The sequence below is a fragment of the Oncorhynchus keta genome, chromosome 14, assembly GCF_023373465.1.
Source record: "Oncorhynchus keta strain PuntledgeMale-10-30-2019 chromosome 14, Oket_V2, whole genome shotgun sequence".
NCBI lineage: Eukaryota > Metazoa > Chordata > Actinopteri > Salmoniformes > Salmonidae > Oncorhynchus > Oncorhynchus keta.
This window is the reverse complement of record NC_068434.1, coordinates 43,465,586-43,483,187: the sequence shown is the minus strand read 5'-3', so window position 1 is coordinate 43,483,187 and position 17,602 is coordinate 43,465,586. Positions and strand designations below refer to the sequence as shown.

The 17,602-nt window shown below is 42.2% G+C and overlaps 1 protein-coding gene across 2 annotated transcripts in view; it reads right to left on the bottom strand.

Moving 5' to 3' along the window:
* Window positions 1–17,602, bottom strand: part of LOC118393484 (F-box/LRR-repeat protein 17-like) — a 331,937-nt gene that overhangs the window by 203,934 nt on the left and 110,401 nt on the right. For both annotated transcript variants that reach the window (XM_052461810.1, XM_052461809.1), the window contains one exon: window positions 13,549–13,656. In XM_052461810.1, coding sequence (XP_052317770.1) covers window positions 13,549–13,656 — 108 coding nt within the window. The remainder of the gene's footprint in view (window positions 1–13,548; window positions 13,657–17,602) is intronic.

Below are 17,602 nucleotides of genomic sequence, written 5' to 3'. Positions count from 1 at the left end.
TAACCCACAAAAACACTTTTTTTTTTCTCCAAAGAGTAAGTGCGACATACTACCCATCACTGTCCGACCATCGGCCAGTGAGTCTCCAATAAGAAATAATAGAATGTCTAAAAGATGACGTTTAACACTGGATTACTGAATGATATAGAATTTAAGGTATTTGTTGAATCAGAGACAAAGCAACAGCTTGAAATCAAAGCTTTGCCTGACATGTCGCCTGTTACTCTCTGGGAGTGTGCCAAAGTGTATCTGAGAGGGCGTATTAATTGACTTTGCGTCTGTAAAAAAAAAAAAGAAGATGAAAATAAGTGAGGCCTATAGTCACACTTGAAAATAAAAAATGTGAATTACAGTGGCATCATAAGCAGCAGCAATCCCAGATCATCTTAAAGGAGATGGAAGTGTCAAGAGTGGAACTTAAAAAGCTGTTTTCTGGAAAATTATGTAATCTAAGAAATGTTACGAAAGTGGAAATGGCTGCATCTACTATAAAGAAAATAAAACCTACCAGTAATGATACTTTTCTAACAAAACCCAGCCATATTTGTGATGCATTTGCAGACTTGTGTAAAAATACATTGTAAAAAAAAAACACTGATAAGTGCAAAAATGTGGAGGAGATTAAGGGCTTCCTTCAGAGCGTTAAATTGCCTACTATTTCAGAGGAAGAAGAAAGAAATGGACACGCCGATCACAGAAATTGAAATTAAGCAAGTGATGATAAATCAAAACACTGAGTCCTTTGCAAATTAATTCTACAAGAAATTTGCTGAAAGTCTCTCCTGAACAAAAATGTATATGCAACATGTAAATAGTTGGTCCCATGTTTCATGAGCAAAATAAAATGTCCCCAAAATGTTCCACATGCTCAAAAAGCAGATCTCTCTAAAAATGTCAGTACAAATTTGTTTACATCCCTTTTAATGAAAATTTCTCCTTTGCCAAGATAATCCACCCTGACAGGTGTGGCATTTCAAGAAGCTGATTAAACAGTATGATCATTACACAGGTGCACCTTGTGCTGGGGACAATAAAAGGCCACTAAAATGTGCATTTTTGTCACAACACAATGCCACGGATGTCTCAAGTTGAGGGAGCGTGCAATTGGCCTGCTGACTGCATGAATGTCCACCAGAATTTTTGCCAGATAATTGAATGTTCATTTCTCTACCATAAGCTGCCTCCAAACCGTTTTATAGAATTTGGCAGTACGTCCAACCAGCCTCAGAACCGAAGACCGCGTGTATATGGTGTCGTGTGGGTGAGACATTTGCTGATGTCAACGTTGTGAACAGAGTGCCCCATGGTGTAGGTGAGGTTATGGGCAAGCATAAGCTACGGACAGCGGACACAATTGCATTTTATCAATAGCAATTTGAATGCACAGACAGTGGCAAGATCCTGAGGCCCATTGTCATGCCATTCATCAGCCACCATCACCTCATGCTTCAGCATGATAATGCATGGCCCCATGTCGCAAGGATCTGTACACAATTCATGGAAGCTGAAAATGTCCCAGTTCTTTCATAGCCTGCATACTCAGACATGTCACACATTGAGCATGTTAGGGATGCTCTGGATCGACGTGTATGACGGTCGCACAGCAATTGAAGAGGAGTGGGACAACATTCCACAGGCCACAATCAACAGCCTGATCAACTCTATGCGAAAGAGACGTGCCGCATTGCATGAGGCAAATGGTGGTCACACCACATACAGACTGGTTTTCCGATCCACGCCCCTAAAAAAAATGTCTAAGGTATCTGTGACCAACAGATGCATATCTGTATTCCCAGTTATGTGAAAGCCATAGATTAGGGCCTAATTAATGTATTTCAAATGACTGATTTCCTTATATGAACTGTAACTCAGTAAAATCTTGGAAATCTATCTTGATAGACGCATATATCATCATATAATGCTACCCTCATTAATTACTGTTATCCACAAGGAAGTGAAAAACCCTACAGAATGCGGATCTTATAGACCTATTTCGCTGCTGAATTGTGACTACTGCAGACTACTGCAACAAGCATACCGTCACAGACTGAAGCGATTTGTCAGCACGATCATACATCCGGACCAAACAGGGTTCATAACGGGGAGGTACTCAGGAAATAATATCCCCAGGCTTCTCAACATCATGGCACACTCCCGGGGAGTAGGAGAGGAAGCTGTGGTCCTCTCGCTGGATGCAGAAAAGGCCTTTGACCGGGTTTCCTGCGAGTTTCTAGCCCAGACGTTGATCAAGTTCGGTTTCGGGCCAATGTTTCTAAGTTGGATACAGGGATGCAAACTGGTGAGGGTCCAAAAAGGTGCCTTTTTTTTGCACTGAAACATGCAAAAAAAAACTCCCTGCTAGGGGGAAATGCAGGTTAACTAATTAAACAACCAAGAATATGATCTACATGATCAGTCTCTGTGTGAAAAATAAAAAGTGGTTAATGTGAACCTAACTCGCTGCTAAAAAATGTAAAGAAAGCAATCCAATGCTATTTGTTACCTAGACTTTACTGCAAATGAGAAATAACAATACACTAATATTGCAGGTAGCCATGACAGCCTTTATAATAGAACGCTTGTGACCACACACATCTAAATATTGCACTTCAGGAAGAAATAGAATGAAACAAACAGGCATTCTATTTTTTCTCTATTATAGTGCCCACTATAGACATCGATCAAGTGCACAAGTCTACATGTGGGCGAAAAATAACGTTCACTGACTAAAAAAAATGTAATAATCTCCCCCACACGTGTTACTGTCAAATTCAACACAACAAAAGCAATATCTTTGGGCTACACTGCACATTATTAGATTGTACACTTTCTGCCTGTGGACATCTGTTCTATAATGTGCCAGCAGAGCATGTTGGCATAATTGACCTCTTTCAGGCAGAGAGTACACCTGGCATACCCCTTTTTATCCACTGTATTGAGAAAGGGAGAAATGGGGAAAGTGTGTGGTGTTTGTTTCACCTCTATGGTAGCATCCAGTTTAAGCCAGGCCCAGCTCCACTTCATCCCTGAATCCCTTTGTTTTAACAAGCAACGACTCATTTTCACCTAATTCTCTCATTCAGAAAATTAACCACATACTGTAGAGGGAAAACATTAGTGCACAGATAACTAGTTATAGTTAGCTAACGAACAAACTAACATTCACACAGCTTGCCAGGGTCCAGTAAGAGAGCTAACGCATTGTAACTTGAGGAACGGCAAGGAGTCGTAGCGAATTGGTTAGATTACTAACGTTAGCTCATCTGACGTTGTACTGTTATCGGTCTGACTTTATTAGCCAGCCAATTTTCACTCCATAAACTCAATTTGATCAATTAAATTGGCTCATGCCCATGATTTCTTTGGCTAGCTAACAGATTATTTGAACCAGCTAGCAAGATACTTCACAATGCGAACAATACTTGGTCCACCACACTTTCTCCCTCACCTCAAACTTTCTAAATGCCAGTTGTTTTTCGGTTACAGCTCATGAAGTAGGCTTCATCCCCTTCCCACCCCTGTCTCCGTGGTCAGGCTTCTCACCTACCTATCGGTATCGTTCAGGGTACGCGCTGCTGTAAATTAAATGACAAACTGCCTTTCCACTCTCCCGCGCTGATGCTGTAAAACTAGCACATTGGTTGTCTCCTCTCTCTCTTCAATCGCGTGCTGCATTATGTTGTTATGTGAACGATTGGCTGAGCCTTGGATTACAGCCAGTATTGCTAATACGCATATCACTCATTCGCATACAGCCAGTAGTCATCCAAACTTTTCTGATCGGATCTACACGAATCACGTAGGTCACCTATTTTGGATTCAAAACGTCGAATTTCCCCGAAAGATGACTCGTTTGCATCCCTGTGGATAAGAATACTTTATTCAAATCCAAAAGCCTCAGTTCATGCAAACAGTGCTATATCCAATGATTTTATTCTGAAGAGAGGGACAATGCAAGGTTACGGATTGAGCCTCCTACTGTTTGATAACTGTTTTGAACCTTTAGTCAAAATGATAAGGGATGAAGAGGATATTAAAAAAAGGTATTAAGATCGGTGGAGAGGAGCATAAGATTTCCCTATATGCAGATGACATTCTCCTCTATTTATCTTAGCCACAGGCATCCATCCCATGTAGACGATTAAATAGTTTGGTCATTACTCAGGGTACAAAGTAAATGTTGACAAAGAGGCCATGAAAATAGGAGCCGACATTTCACAGCAAGCAATGGCCTTGCTGTCATTTAAAATGGCCAAATTGTCGTAGAAGATATTTATGAATTACCATACCTGCTCGACTAGATCATTTGTATGAAGCAAATGACACAAATGTATTAGAATTAGAGCAGATATGGACAGATGGAACATTCTGCCCCTCTATCTAGTAGGGAGTAAAATCAGTCCAAATTAACATCCTGGCAAGATTACTACAGTATACCCATTTCAGATGCTACCTATCCCTATAACTACCTCTACTTTGGACCTACTGAATTGATTGATCGCACGTTTTATAAAAACACCCACGATTGTGATTTAAAACACTGCAACTCTCTAAACAGTCAGGTGGCCTAGTTGTGCCCAACCTTAAGTATTATCCCTGGGCAGCTCAACTTAAACCATTGACTACCTGGCTTGTTGATGACAGTGGGTCTCAATGGCTCAACATTGAGAAGTCCTTGTGTACTTCAATACCCCGGCAGCTCTTCCATTTTCCAATTCCAATATCAAAGAACATGAACTAAGCACCTGGTCTCAGTTCAAAATTAAGATTTGGAGAGTGTTTCAGAAAATATCCATACACCAAGTCAGTCTCAAAACATTGTACCATCTCTGACTCAGGTTATAAAAGGGTGATCTGGATTTAATCTGTCTTTCATACACCAACTTTTCCATGGAGACACAGTCATTCCAGCAGCAAACAGGGTGAGTTTGGCCTACCTCGTAGGGTTGGGCGGTATCCCGAGTTTCATATCGTCATACCGTCCTCCTCTCACCCCGGGATTTAGCGTATTACCAGTTTAGTACACCAGGGGCCGCCAAAAAAAAAAACAACCCATTGGGCTTCTATTACCAGAATAGCGTATTTGCATGGAGGCTGCTAGCTAAATATGCTAACGAGCGCAAAAACAAATAAACTAATTGCAAAGACAGGCAATCTAGCTGAAGTTATACATATATAGGTAGGCACTACCAAATGCCATTTTTGGTGAGTTTTGGTGAGTTTGGACATCTACAAGTGAATATGAACGAGAGACATTGTGCAAATGAACAACGTTTTGATGCACACAGTACTGGCTCTCCAGCAGCATGTCTATACACTGTGTCTGTGCGGAGTCTGGAGTTGCTAAGACAACAGGCCTGTCTGTGCTGCAAGGAGAAGAGGGGGAGGAGCAAAAGGGCCGAGAACGGAGAGGAGAATAAACGCAATGAAATCAAGACAGCAGTGGCAGCAGTACAAATAACTCACCCAAAGGGCTTTGCCCTCTCAAACACGGCAGAAAGCTAACACAATATGATGCCCTTAATAATTTAGACACTTACTTAGATGGCAAGTAAACTAAGGGGTCATGTTAACGCATAATTCTGCGCTTTTTCACGTGGTAGAAAAAAAAAAAGATAAAACACAGAAGAAATATCTTGCTATGTTTTCTAAACACTGCTCTAAAATGCTTCTTATTGTAATTTCTGCTTGGCATCAGACTAATTTTTCAGTTCAGTTTCAGTTGCACTTCTAAACTCGAATGAGATTTTACAAACAGGCAATCTATCAGCTGGCTACATTCTTTCTATGATAAGCCTAAACATTAATAATATGATGACCTTGCCGTTTCATTGTAAGCTCATTTACTTGTATGGTTGCCCGCCAAATAATGTTGCACTTCTGTTGACATCCAATGAAAATGAAGCTTATGTCGAATGTATTGCACTCATGTATTTTCGGTTAAGTCCCTGATTACTCTATTGAAGCAAAAAAAAAAAATGCCTTAAATGGCTACAAATATTAAAATGTATTGAAAAACTTCAAAGAAATAGTTTCAACGGTATCGAAAAACCATCCCGTGGCTATTTGTAAGTCGCTCTGGATAAGAGCGTCTGCTAAATGACTTAAATGTAAATGTAAATGTCTATTTCCAAATACCCCCGCCCGGTATACCACCCAAGCCTACTACCTAGGAGAGATGTGTATACATTCTTACAAAATCAGACACTTTCTAGAGAAGCATAAAGACTGGGCTATCATCCAGCACCCCAAAACACCAGAACTGTTCCTGACGAGGAATCAAAATCAAGAACCTGTCACCAACAGTATCTTCCTTTTGTACCAGAACCTTGTTTCAACTGATGATTGTGACTCTTTGTATTTGAAAAGTAAATAAGACATAGAAATAGAGAAGGTTCTCTCAGACCAAGAATGGGTGGTATTAGGTACTGAGGTACTCATAGAGACAAATTCTAACTCTTGGAGAGAATTTATGCGGAAAGTGACTTCAAAATTTTTCAGAACCCCCAAACGGTACGTTAAAAAGCCCGGAATCACCGCCGCCAGGGACCACTGGAGGCAGTGTGGAGAACAAGAAGGTAACCACCATCATATATTCTGGTCCTGTCCAAAGTTGAGCAACTTCTGGGACTTGGTGTACAGGGACCTCTGCCAAGTGTTTGAAGCAGAAATCCCACAGGATTGTAAGACCGCTGTATGAAGTGTTCTATCTGCTGGTATCATTGGCAGGAAAAGTATTTATTTGTTACAAATTGGCTTCAACCCCAGCGGTTGTCCCAAATCTAAAGAGATTTATGAAATGGAAAGGATAACCCATTCTTTAAGACTTCAGGGTGAAACATGTATTTATAAAATGGGTACCTATAGAGAATACCCTTTTTCTGACACCCAACTAGAGTGAACCAAGCCCCCCCAGCTTTTATCTCGATGTTCTTCTCCTTTTTACATTACTGTCCTGTCTGTCTGTTACTCAGTGATACTACTCTATTATAACTATTGCTGACAATACTGTCTTGTCCTCTTTTCCATTATTATTATTTATTTTTCATTTCTCAAGTTCAACTACTTATAGATAATTATATTAGTAGCACCTTTTTTACATTTTTGATTTATTTTTGTATTTTTCATTTCACGAGGTAGGCTAGTTGAGAACAGGTTCTCATTTACAACTGTGACCTGGCCAAGATGAAGCAAAGCAGTGCGACAAAAACAACAACACAGAGTTACACATAAACAAAAGGTGCAGTCAATAACACAAAAGAAAATAAAGATTTTTCAATTTATGTACAGTGTGTGCAAATTTAGAAGAGTAGGGAGGTAAGGCAATAAATAGGCCATAGAGGCGAAAATAATTACAATTTAGCATTAACACTGGAGTGATAGATGTGCAGATGATGTGCAAGTAGAGATACTGGGGGGGGGGAAAAGAGCAAGACCAATGACAATAACAAAAAAAAAATTAAATGGCTTTTTACCCAATCAAAAGTCAAATTCAATTAGACTTGGCCCAACATATTCAAATGTACAATTAAAACAATTGCCCTATATGGATATGAAGTATAGGGTCCACTAACCAATCAAGATTTCAATGCTTTTAATTTTTTTTTTATTACAAACATCAAACTTCAATCCTTCAATGCAGAATTCTGCAAAAGCATTCCTAGAGTACAGAGAAAAGCCCCAAATAGTGCATGCAGGGCAGAATTAGGCCAATATCCATTACTAATTAATATAAAAAAACAAGCCATCAAATTCTAACCACTTAAAAACAAGCGACCCCTACTCCTACCACTACAAAGCCCTGAAATGCAAAGAGATTAACAGAGAAAAGTCCCGTCATCCAGCGAGTCTTGAAAGCGAGTTCACAAATCACTACTAACCCAACAAAGCCTCAGGACAGCACTCGAACCCAACCAACCAACCAAAAAAAAAGATATTACCTATTGGGAAAGCATTACAAAATCTCAAAGTAAATGTAAATGCTATTTGGCCCTAAACACACAGTGGCAGACTCTGACCACTGTGATTGAAAGAAAGCTGAGAAAAAAATGGACAAATGTACAGACTCAGTCAGCATAGCCTTAACATTGAAAGAGGCCGCCAAAGCCAGACCTGGCTCTCGAGAGAAGACAGGTTTGTGTGTCCACTGCCCACAAAATGAGCTGGAAACTGAGCTTCACTTCCTAATCTCCTGGCAAATATTTCCCTCAGATTACAAGGACCCAAAAATCATTTGAAAACATAAAATATAGACAAGCTCCTGTATCCGTCAGGTGAAAATACTGCAATGTGCAATCGTCGCAGCAAAATGTGTGACTTGTTGCGATAAGGGTAACCAGTGGAGAACAAACACTAAAGTAAATAAAACCTAGGCCATATATTTATCTGTTTAGTTATTTATCTTGCCATAATTCTACTTTTTGCACACACAGCACATGCTCTCGCAAACACTGGGCCCTAGTGGAGCCAGCTAGTTGTACCAGTAGTTTAATTAGTCTGAACCATTATATTTTATTTCATGTAGCGACCAACGGCCTGTACAGGTCCGGAGAGAGAGCCTAAATTCTAGTCCCATTGATATGCCTAATGATCTGTAAATAGCTGATAGGAAGAGGTGAGACATGGAAATACCACACACACGCGCACACAGACAGAGAGAGAGAGAGAGAGGTCAGTTCCTCTCCAGTGCACTAAGCCAAATGACCAGGGCTTACCAGGACGTGACATCACTCAGTCACAAAGAGTCTGACCATAGACCATAGATAGAGGTCTCATTCTGTATACCACTGACACTCAGAAGACAGACAGATAAAACCATAGAGAGAGGTCTCATTCTGTACACCACTGACACCCAGAAGATAGACACATAACACCATAGATAGAGAGAGGTCTCATTCTGTACACCACTGATACCCAAAAGATAGACACATAACACCATAGATAGAGAGAGGTCTCATTCTGTACACCACTGACACCCAGAAGATACAGACACATAACACCATAGATAGAGAGAGGTCTCATTCTGTACACCACAGATGCACACACACACTTATTAAGAAATACACAACCACCCCAAACACACAACCCCTGCACCCACATACCACACAATACCTCCACCATCTCTCTCTCTCTCACACACACACACCTCCAGGCTATAGAATACAAGTCAGTCAGTCTTAGTGCTGGGCAGAGCTTATTCCCATCTGATTCGAAGGCCACAGAAGATATGGAAAAGCTATTTAACCCTTAACTTAGCAGCACAACTCCCCCCACACACACACACCCTCACTCTGTACACCCCCGTCTTTTGTCGGTCCCCAGGTTGGAAGTCTTATCCAAAAAGGAAAGGATTATTATTCTTGAAGCACCACCAAAAATTATACATCCTCCAGTTCTCCCTTCTCCACCCGATGGCTGTGAATAAAATGATTATTACTCTATAATTCCACACCCCTTCATCCCCTGTCTCCCTTCAGTCTTCTCCCCACCCGCCCCTCCTCTCCTCTCCTCTCCTCTCCCCCAGACCTGTGTGTGTTCTGGTCTTATCTCGGAGTGAGGGGTTGGCTCGCAGGGCTCAGAGGGCACACTGTGATTATGTATTTGTCTGTTCCAGTCAGGGAGAGGAGATAAGGGACCAGAGGCTTCCACCAACCCCAGAGAAGGTGAGTCCGACATGGGGTGCATGTGCCTGCCTACCTGCCTGCCTACCTGCCTGCCTACCTGCCTGCCTACCTGCCTGCCTCTTTCTCTGGATCACTATCACTGTTTTTCTTCCTCTGTTTCCCTCTCTAAAAACACACACACACACACACACACACACACACACACACACACACACACACACACACACACACACACACACACACACACACACACACACACACACACACACACACACACACACACACACACACACACACACACGTAAATAATGTTTAAAAAAGGATTATAATGCTACTTAAAGTAAGCGTCAAAATTTGTCCATTGTTATCAGGTAATCTCTTGGTAAATACCAGAATCAGGGTTGGGTTCAATTCAGAATTAAATGAAGAATGCCTCAAATTTCAGTTCAATTCTTGAATTAAAGTATTATACAGGACACAGAATTGCAATTTGAATTTAAATGAAAGGGAAAGTAATTAAATTCAGAGAAATTCAAATGCCTCTTCTATGCTATATTAGGTGTAGTCTATACAAATATATATCTTGTACACAAAACATGTCGTTATATACATGCGTATAAAATATTGTTGAAACAGCTGATTTTCAGGACACTCTTAAAATGAACGATCAAGGGGGGAAAAAAACTTGGATGCAAATATTCTAAGTCATTACATTTTATTCATCACTTAAATTTGGTTCAAAATGGCGGAAATACTACATTTTCCAGGATGCATTAGTTTAACCCACAAGTTCACCCAAACAAATGAAATGGTTGGTGGAAATATGAGCACTAAGGTTAAAAGGGTATATGAACATTGTTTCCAGGGAAAAGTGATGTATTATTTGGTATCTGGAAGTGTGAGCTGTATGTTTCAAATGAAACTCATATTCGATGACCGAGTGGAATTCATTTGAACTGCACCGAATTCAATTCTACTCCTGCCACTTAAATTCAAATTCTACATCCTGTGGGGTGTGGCCAATTCAATTTGAATTTCAACTCATGAGTTGAACGGGAGTCAATTCCCAAACTCTGAACTGAGCCCAACCCTGACGAGAGAACCGTAAAATCTCCTCCTCACCAGCCCTTGCTCAGCGTAAATGTTACTTGACGGGCCAACTCATTTTAAAATAACTCGTCTTTCAAGTCTCAAATCAACACCAGAGACACAATGTCAAATAAAAAAAAGGACACATCCATTGCCGTTTCCAACATGGCTCCTTTCTGACATTCTAGAAACAGCCCATTCTGTTTGGTCTCTGGCCGCCACTCTCCTGAGAAGTCTCACACACACAAAGACATTCCACACTCCACATTCTGCAGCGCTGGGGAGGCTGATGTGAGACTGATGTGAGACTGATGTGATGTATGAGGGCATTGTGGAAAAGTGGAGCCCCATCACTGAGACATCTAAGGCAGGGGAGTGAAGGCTTTCTGGCCCTGAACAACACTCTTACGGAGTTTGATATGGACGACCTTGAGTTAATGACTTCCAAATGAGCGCTGTGCGTTTGACAGACAGACAGGGATGTGTTGATGTACCATTAGCTCCATATACAGGGTTGGAGGGGTCAGTGTAATGGACGTCTGTCAGGGTGTTTTCTCCCCTCACTACTTTGATAATGAAACTGTTAGATGTGGGGAGGGGATGGCCTCAGCTGAGTCTCAGTTCGGCTTTCAAAGGAAGCGTGAAGCGGATCGCAGGCTAGGCTACTAGGGGTCAGAGAGAGAGCGAGAGAAAGAGAGAGAGAGCTAGAGAGCTAAAGAGAGAGAGAGGACTAAAGGAAATCTCACACTGTCATTTTTCACCATGTTTAACTCCGATACTGTTGTTAATACTCACATGGGCATGCACGCACAGACACTTTACACACAGTCATGAAAACAAACAGAAAAAGGTCAAACTCCAGCTGGGTTGGTCCAACCACACACTTAGACCTCATTCATTCCGGTCCCACCTCTGTGGTCTGACCTTTGACCTTACTCAAGCGAGACCCCTCGACCCGAAAAAGAGGAACGATTCATCTGGGAGGTTAACGCACACAGACAAATGAAGGAAAACATTCATCTGGTGAAAGATCCACCAAGCAGACCAGAGAAGTAAAACGAGACGAGTGAGGCCACCGGCAAAGACGCACGAACGCACACAACCTGATCCCGTATCCATTACCATGCCTTGGGATGTGACAACCAACGTCAGCATAACCATTAATACTGCCACAAGCCTTCGGTGATGAAGATGTGTCCCTTTGTTGTGTGGCAGATATACAACCACACAACAGAATATCACAAAAAAACTGTTAGTTCCCATGGCCCTAAAATGGATACAATTTAAGCATATTTTATTCAATTGCCTACAATTTAATTACTGCTACAAAACATTCTATTTTATTCTACACCCTGGTGGTGAGCTACTTGAAATGGCAGCTCACTTGATAGAAATACAACTTTAATTGAATCCCGCTCGCAATGTCGTTTCTCAGAAGTGGCTAGAAAGTCTAGCAACGGTAAATTAATAGTAACCAATACAAGAGAAGTTAATAAAAGTAATGGATTTTTCCTGATCACTCAGGAGTGTTTGGAAGAACGTCACTGATATGAGCGAGCGTGACAATAGACAAAATGAGCCAGGAGAGGACAGAGGGGAGATACGGAACGATGGCAGATGTCCTCGGGAGTAATCAGAAATGCAACGATTTCAAAACGGAAGAATATTTCCAATGGCTGCTGACCGAGACTGAATGAGGCGAGGAATCCAAGTCGAAACGCTGATAATTACCACCTCTGGTTAGTCAGAGAGAGAACGAGAGGGTGGACGGGGAGAGAGAGAGAGAGAGAGAGAGGGGGGGGGGTTACTATGGTGCTGGTGTGAGACCAGGAAACTGAAGAGTAAGGTGTCAAACGCAGAAACACACACTGAACATATGCCATGGAACTAAGTCTTCTCTTGGTTTTACACAATTACCTCATGTTCTAATGAACAGTAACCTCCATGAACACACAGGGATAACTTTCACTTATCTAGCGTGGGTTCACTTCCCCCAATTACCTGCAGGTATGCTAATATGATAATGAATTGTTAGCATCATTATATTTCTCTGAAGCGGCGTGCCCAAGGTCAAAGCAAACAGCTCGGTTGATCGGCCAGACCGTGAAAAATAAATTAATCTGCTGTTTAATCTAATAATGAGGCAGAGCACCAGGCTTCTCCTCTCATTAACACAAGTGTAATTGCATTTGAGGAGGCACACACACCAACGTGCACACAGGCAAAGATCAATTCATTACAGGTGGAAAAGGGGAAATAGCAGTACTGAAACAGAAAACACAAAAAAACACAGGATTACCTGATAATTGACATTCTGTGTGACTGTGTGTGTGTGTGTGTGTGTGTGTGTGTGTGTGTGTGTGTGTGTGTGTGTGTGTGTGTGTGTGTGTGTGTGTGTGTGTGTGTGTGTGTGTGTGTGTGTGTGTGTGTGTGTGTGTGTGTGTGTGTGTGATATCTTTAACCACGAAGCCCTTCTCATTAGCATGGTAATAGTGAAACAGCAGGGTGTTGTATTAGGATTCGTCTCATTACACTTTCAGGAGATTTAAAGTTTACTTTGAAAGTTACAAAAACACTCAGACCTGCAGTTGAAGCGTATTTCAGGAAAGTTGCACACCTCAATAATAATAACTTTCATTTCTAAATATAAAAACGGCTTCTACAGAGTACTTACTTTCCTTGGCATTCAGCTAATGTATGTACTTATTCCACCTTAATTTAACCAGGTGTTCACAGCCTGCTTGACACTTGGAAAACCTGATTTCCACACCGTAGCTTGCATTCATTCACCCGCACACACAGGTAAACGTTGGCCATTTTATGAAGCCTTACTCACCCCAGTAAGATGGATGACTCCCAGTGATGTCACAGAGCAGCCCATGAAGCCCACAAACTGCAGCTCAGGACAGTGCTCGGCAAACGCCCTCACCGACTTATCAGTCACCTGAAAAAGAGGAGAGAGGGAGGGGAAGGGTTAACATTTCAACGTGTTGGAGCTTTTTCAAAGAGAAAGTCGACCAAAACATTTGGAAGCATTTGGAGTTACCCTCGCGCACCAGCTGTGTGTCTGACAACACTAATATCGGTGTGCCTAGAAGCCTGACACAAATAGTTAGTACTGTATCTAGTAAGTATTTCTCTCTCTGCTTTTTTCAACAGAAACATACTTTTTTTTATTTTTATTATAATTAATTTGGAGGTCAAAACCTGGTGTCCTGGTCTTTTGTGTGTGATTAGCTCCATTCTATATTTAATGCCCATCAGATATTCTGTCACTGCACTCTCCCTATCACGGTGTCAACATCCAATGCCTCTCCTTCCCTTTGAAGTTGACATGATTTGCTGGAAGAGAGAGGAGAGGGAACGAAGGGGGGAAATAAAAAGTAAAAAAGGGGTAGCGGTTGAAGGACAGGCAGTTGGTCCGGGACGTAGAGCTGTGATGGGTTAGTCAGTCTCCATTCTCCACCGAGGGAGGAAACGCAAACAGCTCGTTATGGATTGATGATCAATACGCAGGGAGAACATTGTCACGATATCAATATGGATTCCACACATATTCTTCAGAGAGCGGCATTGATGAAAATGAGAGCATTTTTTCCCCCACTTTGCTTAAGCAGGGGTGTATCTGCTCTCTGAATAATGGGAATGATAGCTTGCATTCATTCACCCGCACACACGGGTAAACGTTGGGCATTTTATGAAGTTGCATGCTAATATATATCAAACAGAGTGGAGGGGGCAAGAAGAGTGAGAGAGAGAAAGAGAGATTACTGTCCGTTTCTCCACTGATATCAAACTGAGAACACACAAAGAAAACAAACGACAAAAAACAGCTCACAGTATTCAGTTGGCTGGTCGACTCTCCCTGTTCCTCTCTCATTTAAACCCCAAAACACACAACATTTTGGTCAATATAAAGATGAAAGAAGAGAACACTAGGGTGAAACAGGGGATAAAAGGGAGGCTAGGAAGAGAAACCGTATCGCTCCAGTAGGTCCTGCATGAACTCCACAGAGACCGAAGAAAGAAGATGGGAGGCGGAGGCGCGGGACTGCAGACCTCCAGATCCATATTATCCCACACTAGGTTGCAAGACAAAACTAAAGTATACAGCAAAGGCTGAGCTAGAGCAGTGCCATGGAAACAACGTGAGTGTTTGGTTCTTACTATCCTTGTGGGGACCAGAAGTCCTTGCCAGTCCCCCACAAGAGAAAATGCTATTTTAGGGGTCAGGTTTAGGGTTAAGGTTAGAATTAGGGTTAGGTTTTGTGGTTAAGGAAAATGGGATTTTGAATGGGAATCAATTGTTTAGTCCCCAGAAAGATAGTGTGTGTGTGTGTGTGTTTTGGGGTTTAGCCCTGGTTGAGCGCTTCTCAGATTACATATAGTGCTGACATTGCTAATAACACAAAATACCAATATCCTTGTTCATTTAATAAAGCCAGACATGCCCTTTGAAACGGGATGTTTTCCATATAAATCAACGAGCTGCTTTGATGTTTATAAGAGAGCATTACGAGGAGGGGAAACGTGAGAGGAGGAACCCATGGGGTTCTGGTATACTGTTCTACAAAAGACTCCACACATCACACACAAACACACAAACGCACAAAGTCAACACACGTACACGATCCCAGCTTCCCCACTGTGTTCACACTGAAAAGATGCATCATCTCAGAGACTATTGTGATGCCCCCCATGAATCATGTTCATAATGAAAGATTAAAAGAATATGCACATCATTTCCACTGTCCCAGATGAGACGGGGTTTGGACTGGCCACTGAGCCTGGCAAACAGCCTTAGTGTCAGATCTGAATGCGAAATCGGTCATTTGTCCAGCGTGCCGTTACCAGCTGGGTTGTAAATCTTGGAAAAACAAAACCTCCCCGTTTCAGTAGGTTTGAATAAACGTTGTCGCCCTACTGAACATGATCCGGAAGGTGGCCTTGCAGGAACACTGGTCGTCTTTACTACTCCGGGGTCAACATCAGTTTACACGGCTATAGGTGGGAAGCAAATGAAGATTACGGTCTTAGAGAACCTCATCAGTGAAACCGGTGACACACACACACACACACAATTTTGCAAATGCACACAAACACTGAAACCTCTCAAAACACACCCTTTTCTCTTAGAAACAAACACGCCATTTAAATATGTTTTATTGTTGCGCAAAATGTGTTTTTTTCCCCCGGCTTGCGTATCTGAACCGCTAGGCTACCTGCCGCCCGTTTCAAAGCAAGACTCTTTCTAATCACATCCGAGATGATCAAAGCAAACAGTCCCACAGACACACATACTGCTATTGACCTCTGTGTTGAACAACTGCCGATCAGAGACTCTCCCATGTTAAATCAGTCTGATTCTGACGTCTCTTAAACATCATGCGATGCAGCTATGTCAAAGGGGGACCACCTCAGACTGTCCTGTCTGCTTGATCCTAGTCTGTCTGGCTCTCTATCCAGAAGCAACATTGATTGGCCAGTGTGTTCCCTCACCTAGTTCCCAGGTCTAAATCCGTCTTAATTAGAGAAAGCGAGAAAAACATTTCTCCTCTCTCCTCCCCCTCTCTTTCACTCCGGTCTTTAGGCCAAAGACTCGGGTCGCATTTTCCATACCGTCGTCCCATTTTTGTCTCCGTCGTCTTTTTGTTATCTTAAAGGTTATCAGGGCGAGGGAGAGGAAGATGGAACACCAAGGAGGGCGAGAGACAGAGAGGAGGAGGAACAGAGAGGAGGCTCATCAGTCTCTGCTTTGCTCAGCCAGCAGACCATCCATTACTCCTGCTCAGACTGAAGTTAGCTACACATGATTGTCTTGCCTCAACAAAGTCCTCAAATGAAGCCAAATGTAAAAGCTATATTCATATCTCATCTATTTAAAAAAAAAAAAACTTTTTTTTTTATAGAAACGCTCCCACAGATGAAAAGGACAAACAGCTCACAGAAATCCATTCCAAAGCAATGATCTGAACGGAAGTCGGAGTTGGCCAGTGATACACTATATATACACAAAATGTATGTGGACACCGCTTCAAATTAGTGGATTCGGCTATTTCAGACACAACAGTTGCTGACAGGTGTATCAAATTGAGCACACCGCCACGCAATCTACCATAGAGAAACAATGGCAGTAGAATGGCCTTACTGAAGAGCTCAGTGACCATCACAGGATGCCAACTTTCCAACAAGTCAGTTGGTCAAATTTCTGCCCTGCTAGAGCTGCCCCGGTCAACTATAAGTGCTGTTATTGTGAAGTGGAAATGTCTAGGAGCACCAACAGGTCAACCGTAAAGTGGTAGGCCACACGAGCTCAAAAAATGGGACCGTGCTTAAAAATTGCCTGTCCTCCGTTGCAACACCCACTAACAAGGCCTCTGGAAGCAACGTCAGCACAAGAACTGTTCCTTGGGAGCTTCATGAAATGGGTTTCAATAGTTGCGCAGCCGCAAACAAGCCTAGAATCACCATGCGCAATGCCAAGTGTCGGCTGGATGGAGTGGCGTAAAGCTCGCCGCCATTGGACTCTGGAGCAGTGGAGAAAGCATTTTCTGGAGTGATGAATCACACTTCACCATCTGGTAGTCCGATGGACGAATCTAGGTTTGGCAAATGCCAGGGGAACGCTACCTGCCCCAATGCATAGTGCCAACTGTAAAGTATGGTGGAGGAGGAATAATGGTCTGGGGCTGTTTTTCATGGTTCGGACTAGGCCCCTTAGTTCCAGTGAAGGGAAATCGTATCGCTACAACATACAACGAAATTCTAGACAATTCTGTGCTTCTAACTTTTTGGCAACAGTTTGTGGAAGGCCATTTCCTGTTCCAGCATGACAATGCCCCTGTGCACAAAGCGAGGTCCATACAGAAATGGTTTGTCGAGATCGGGGT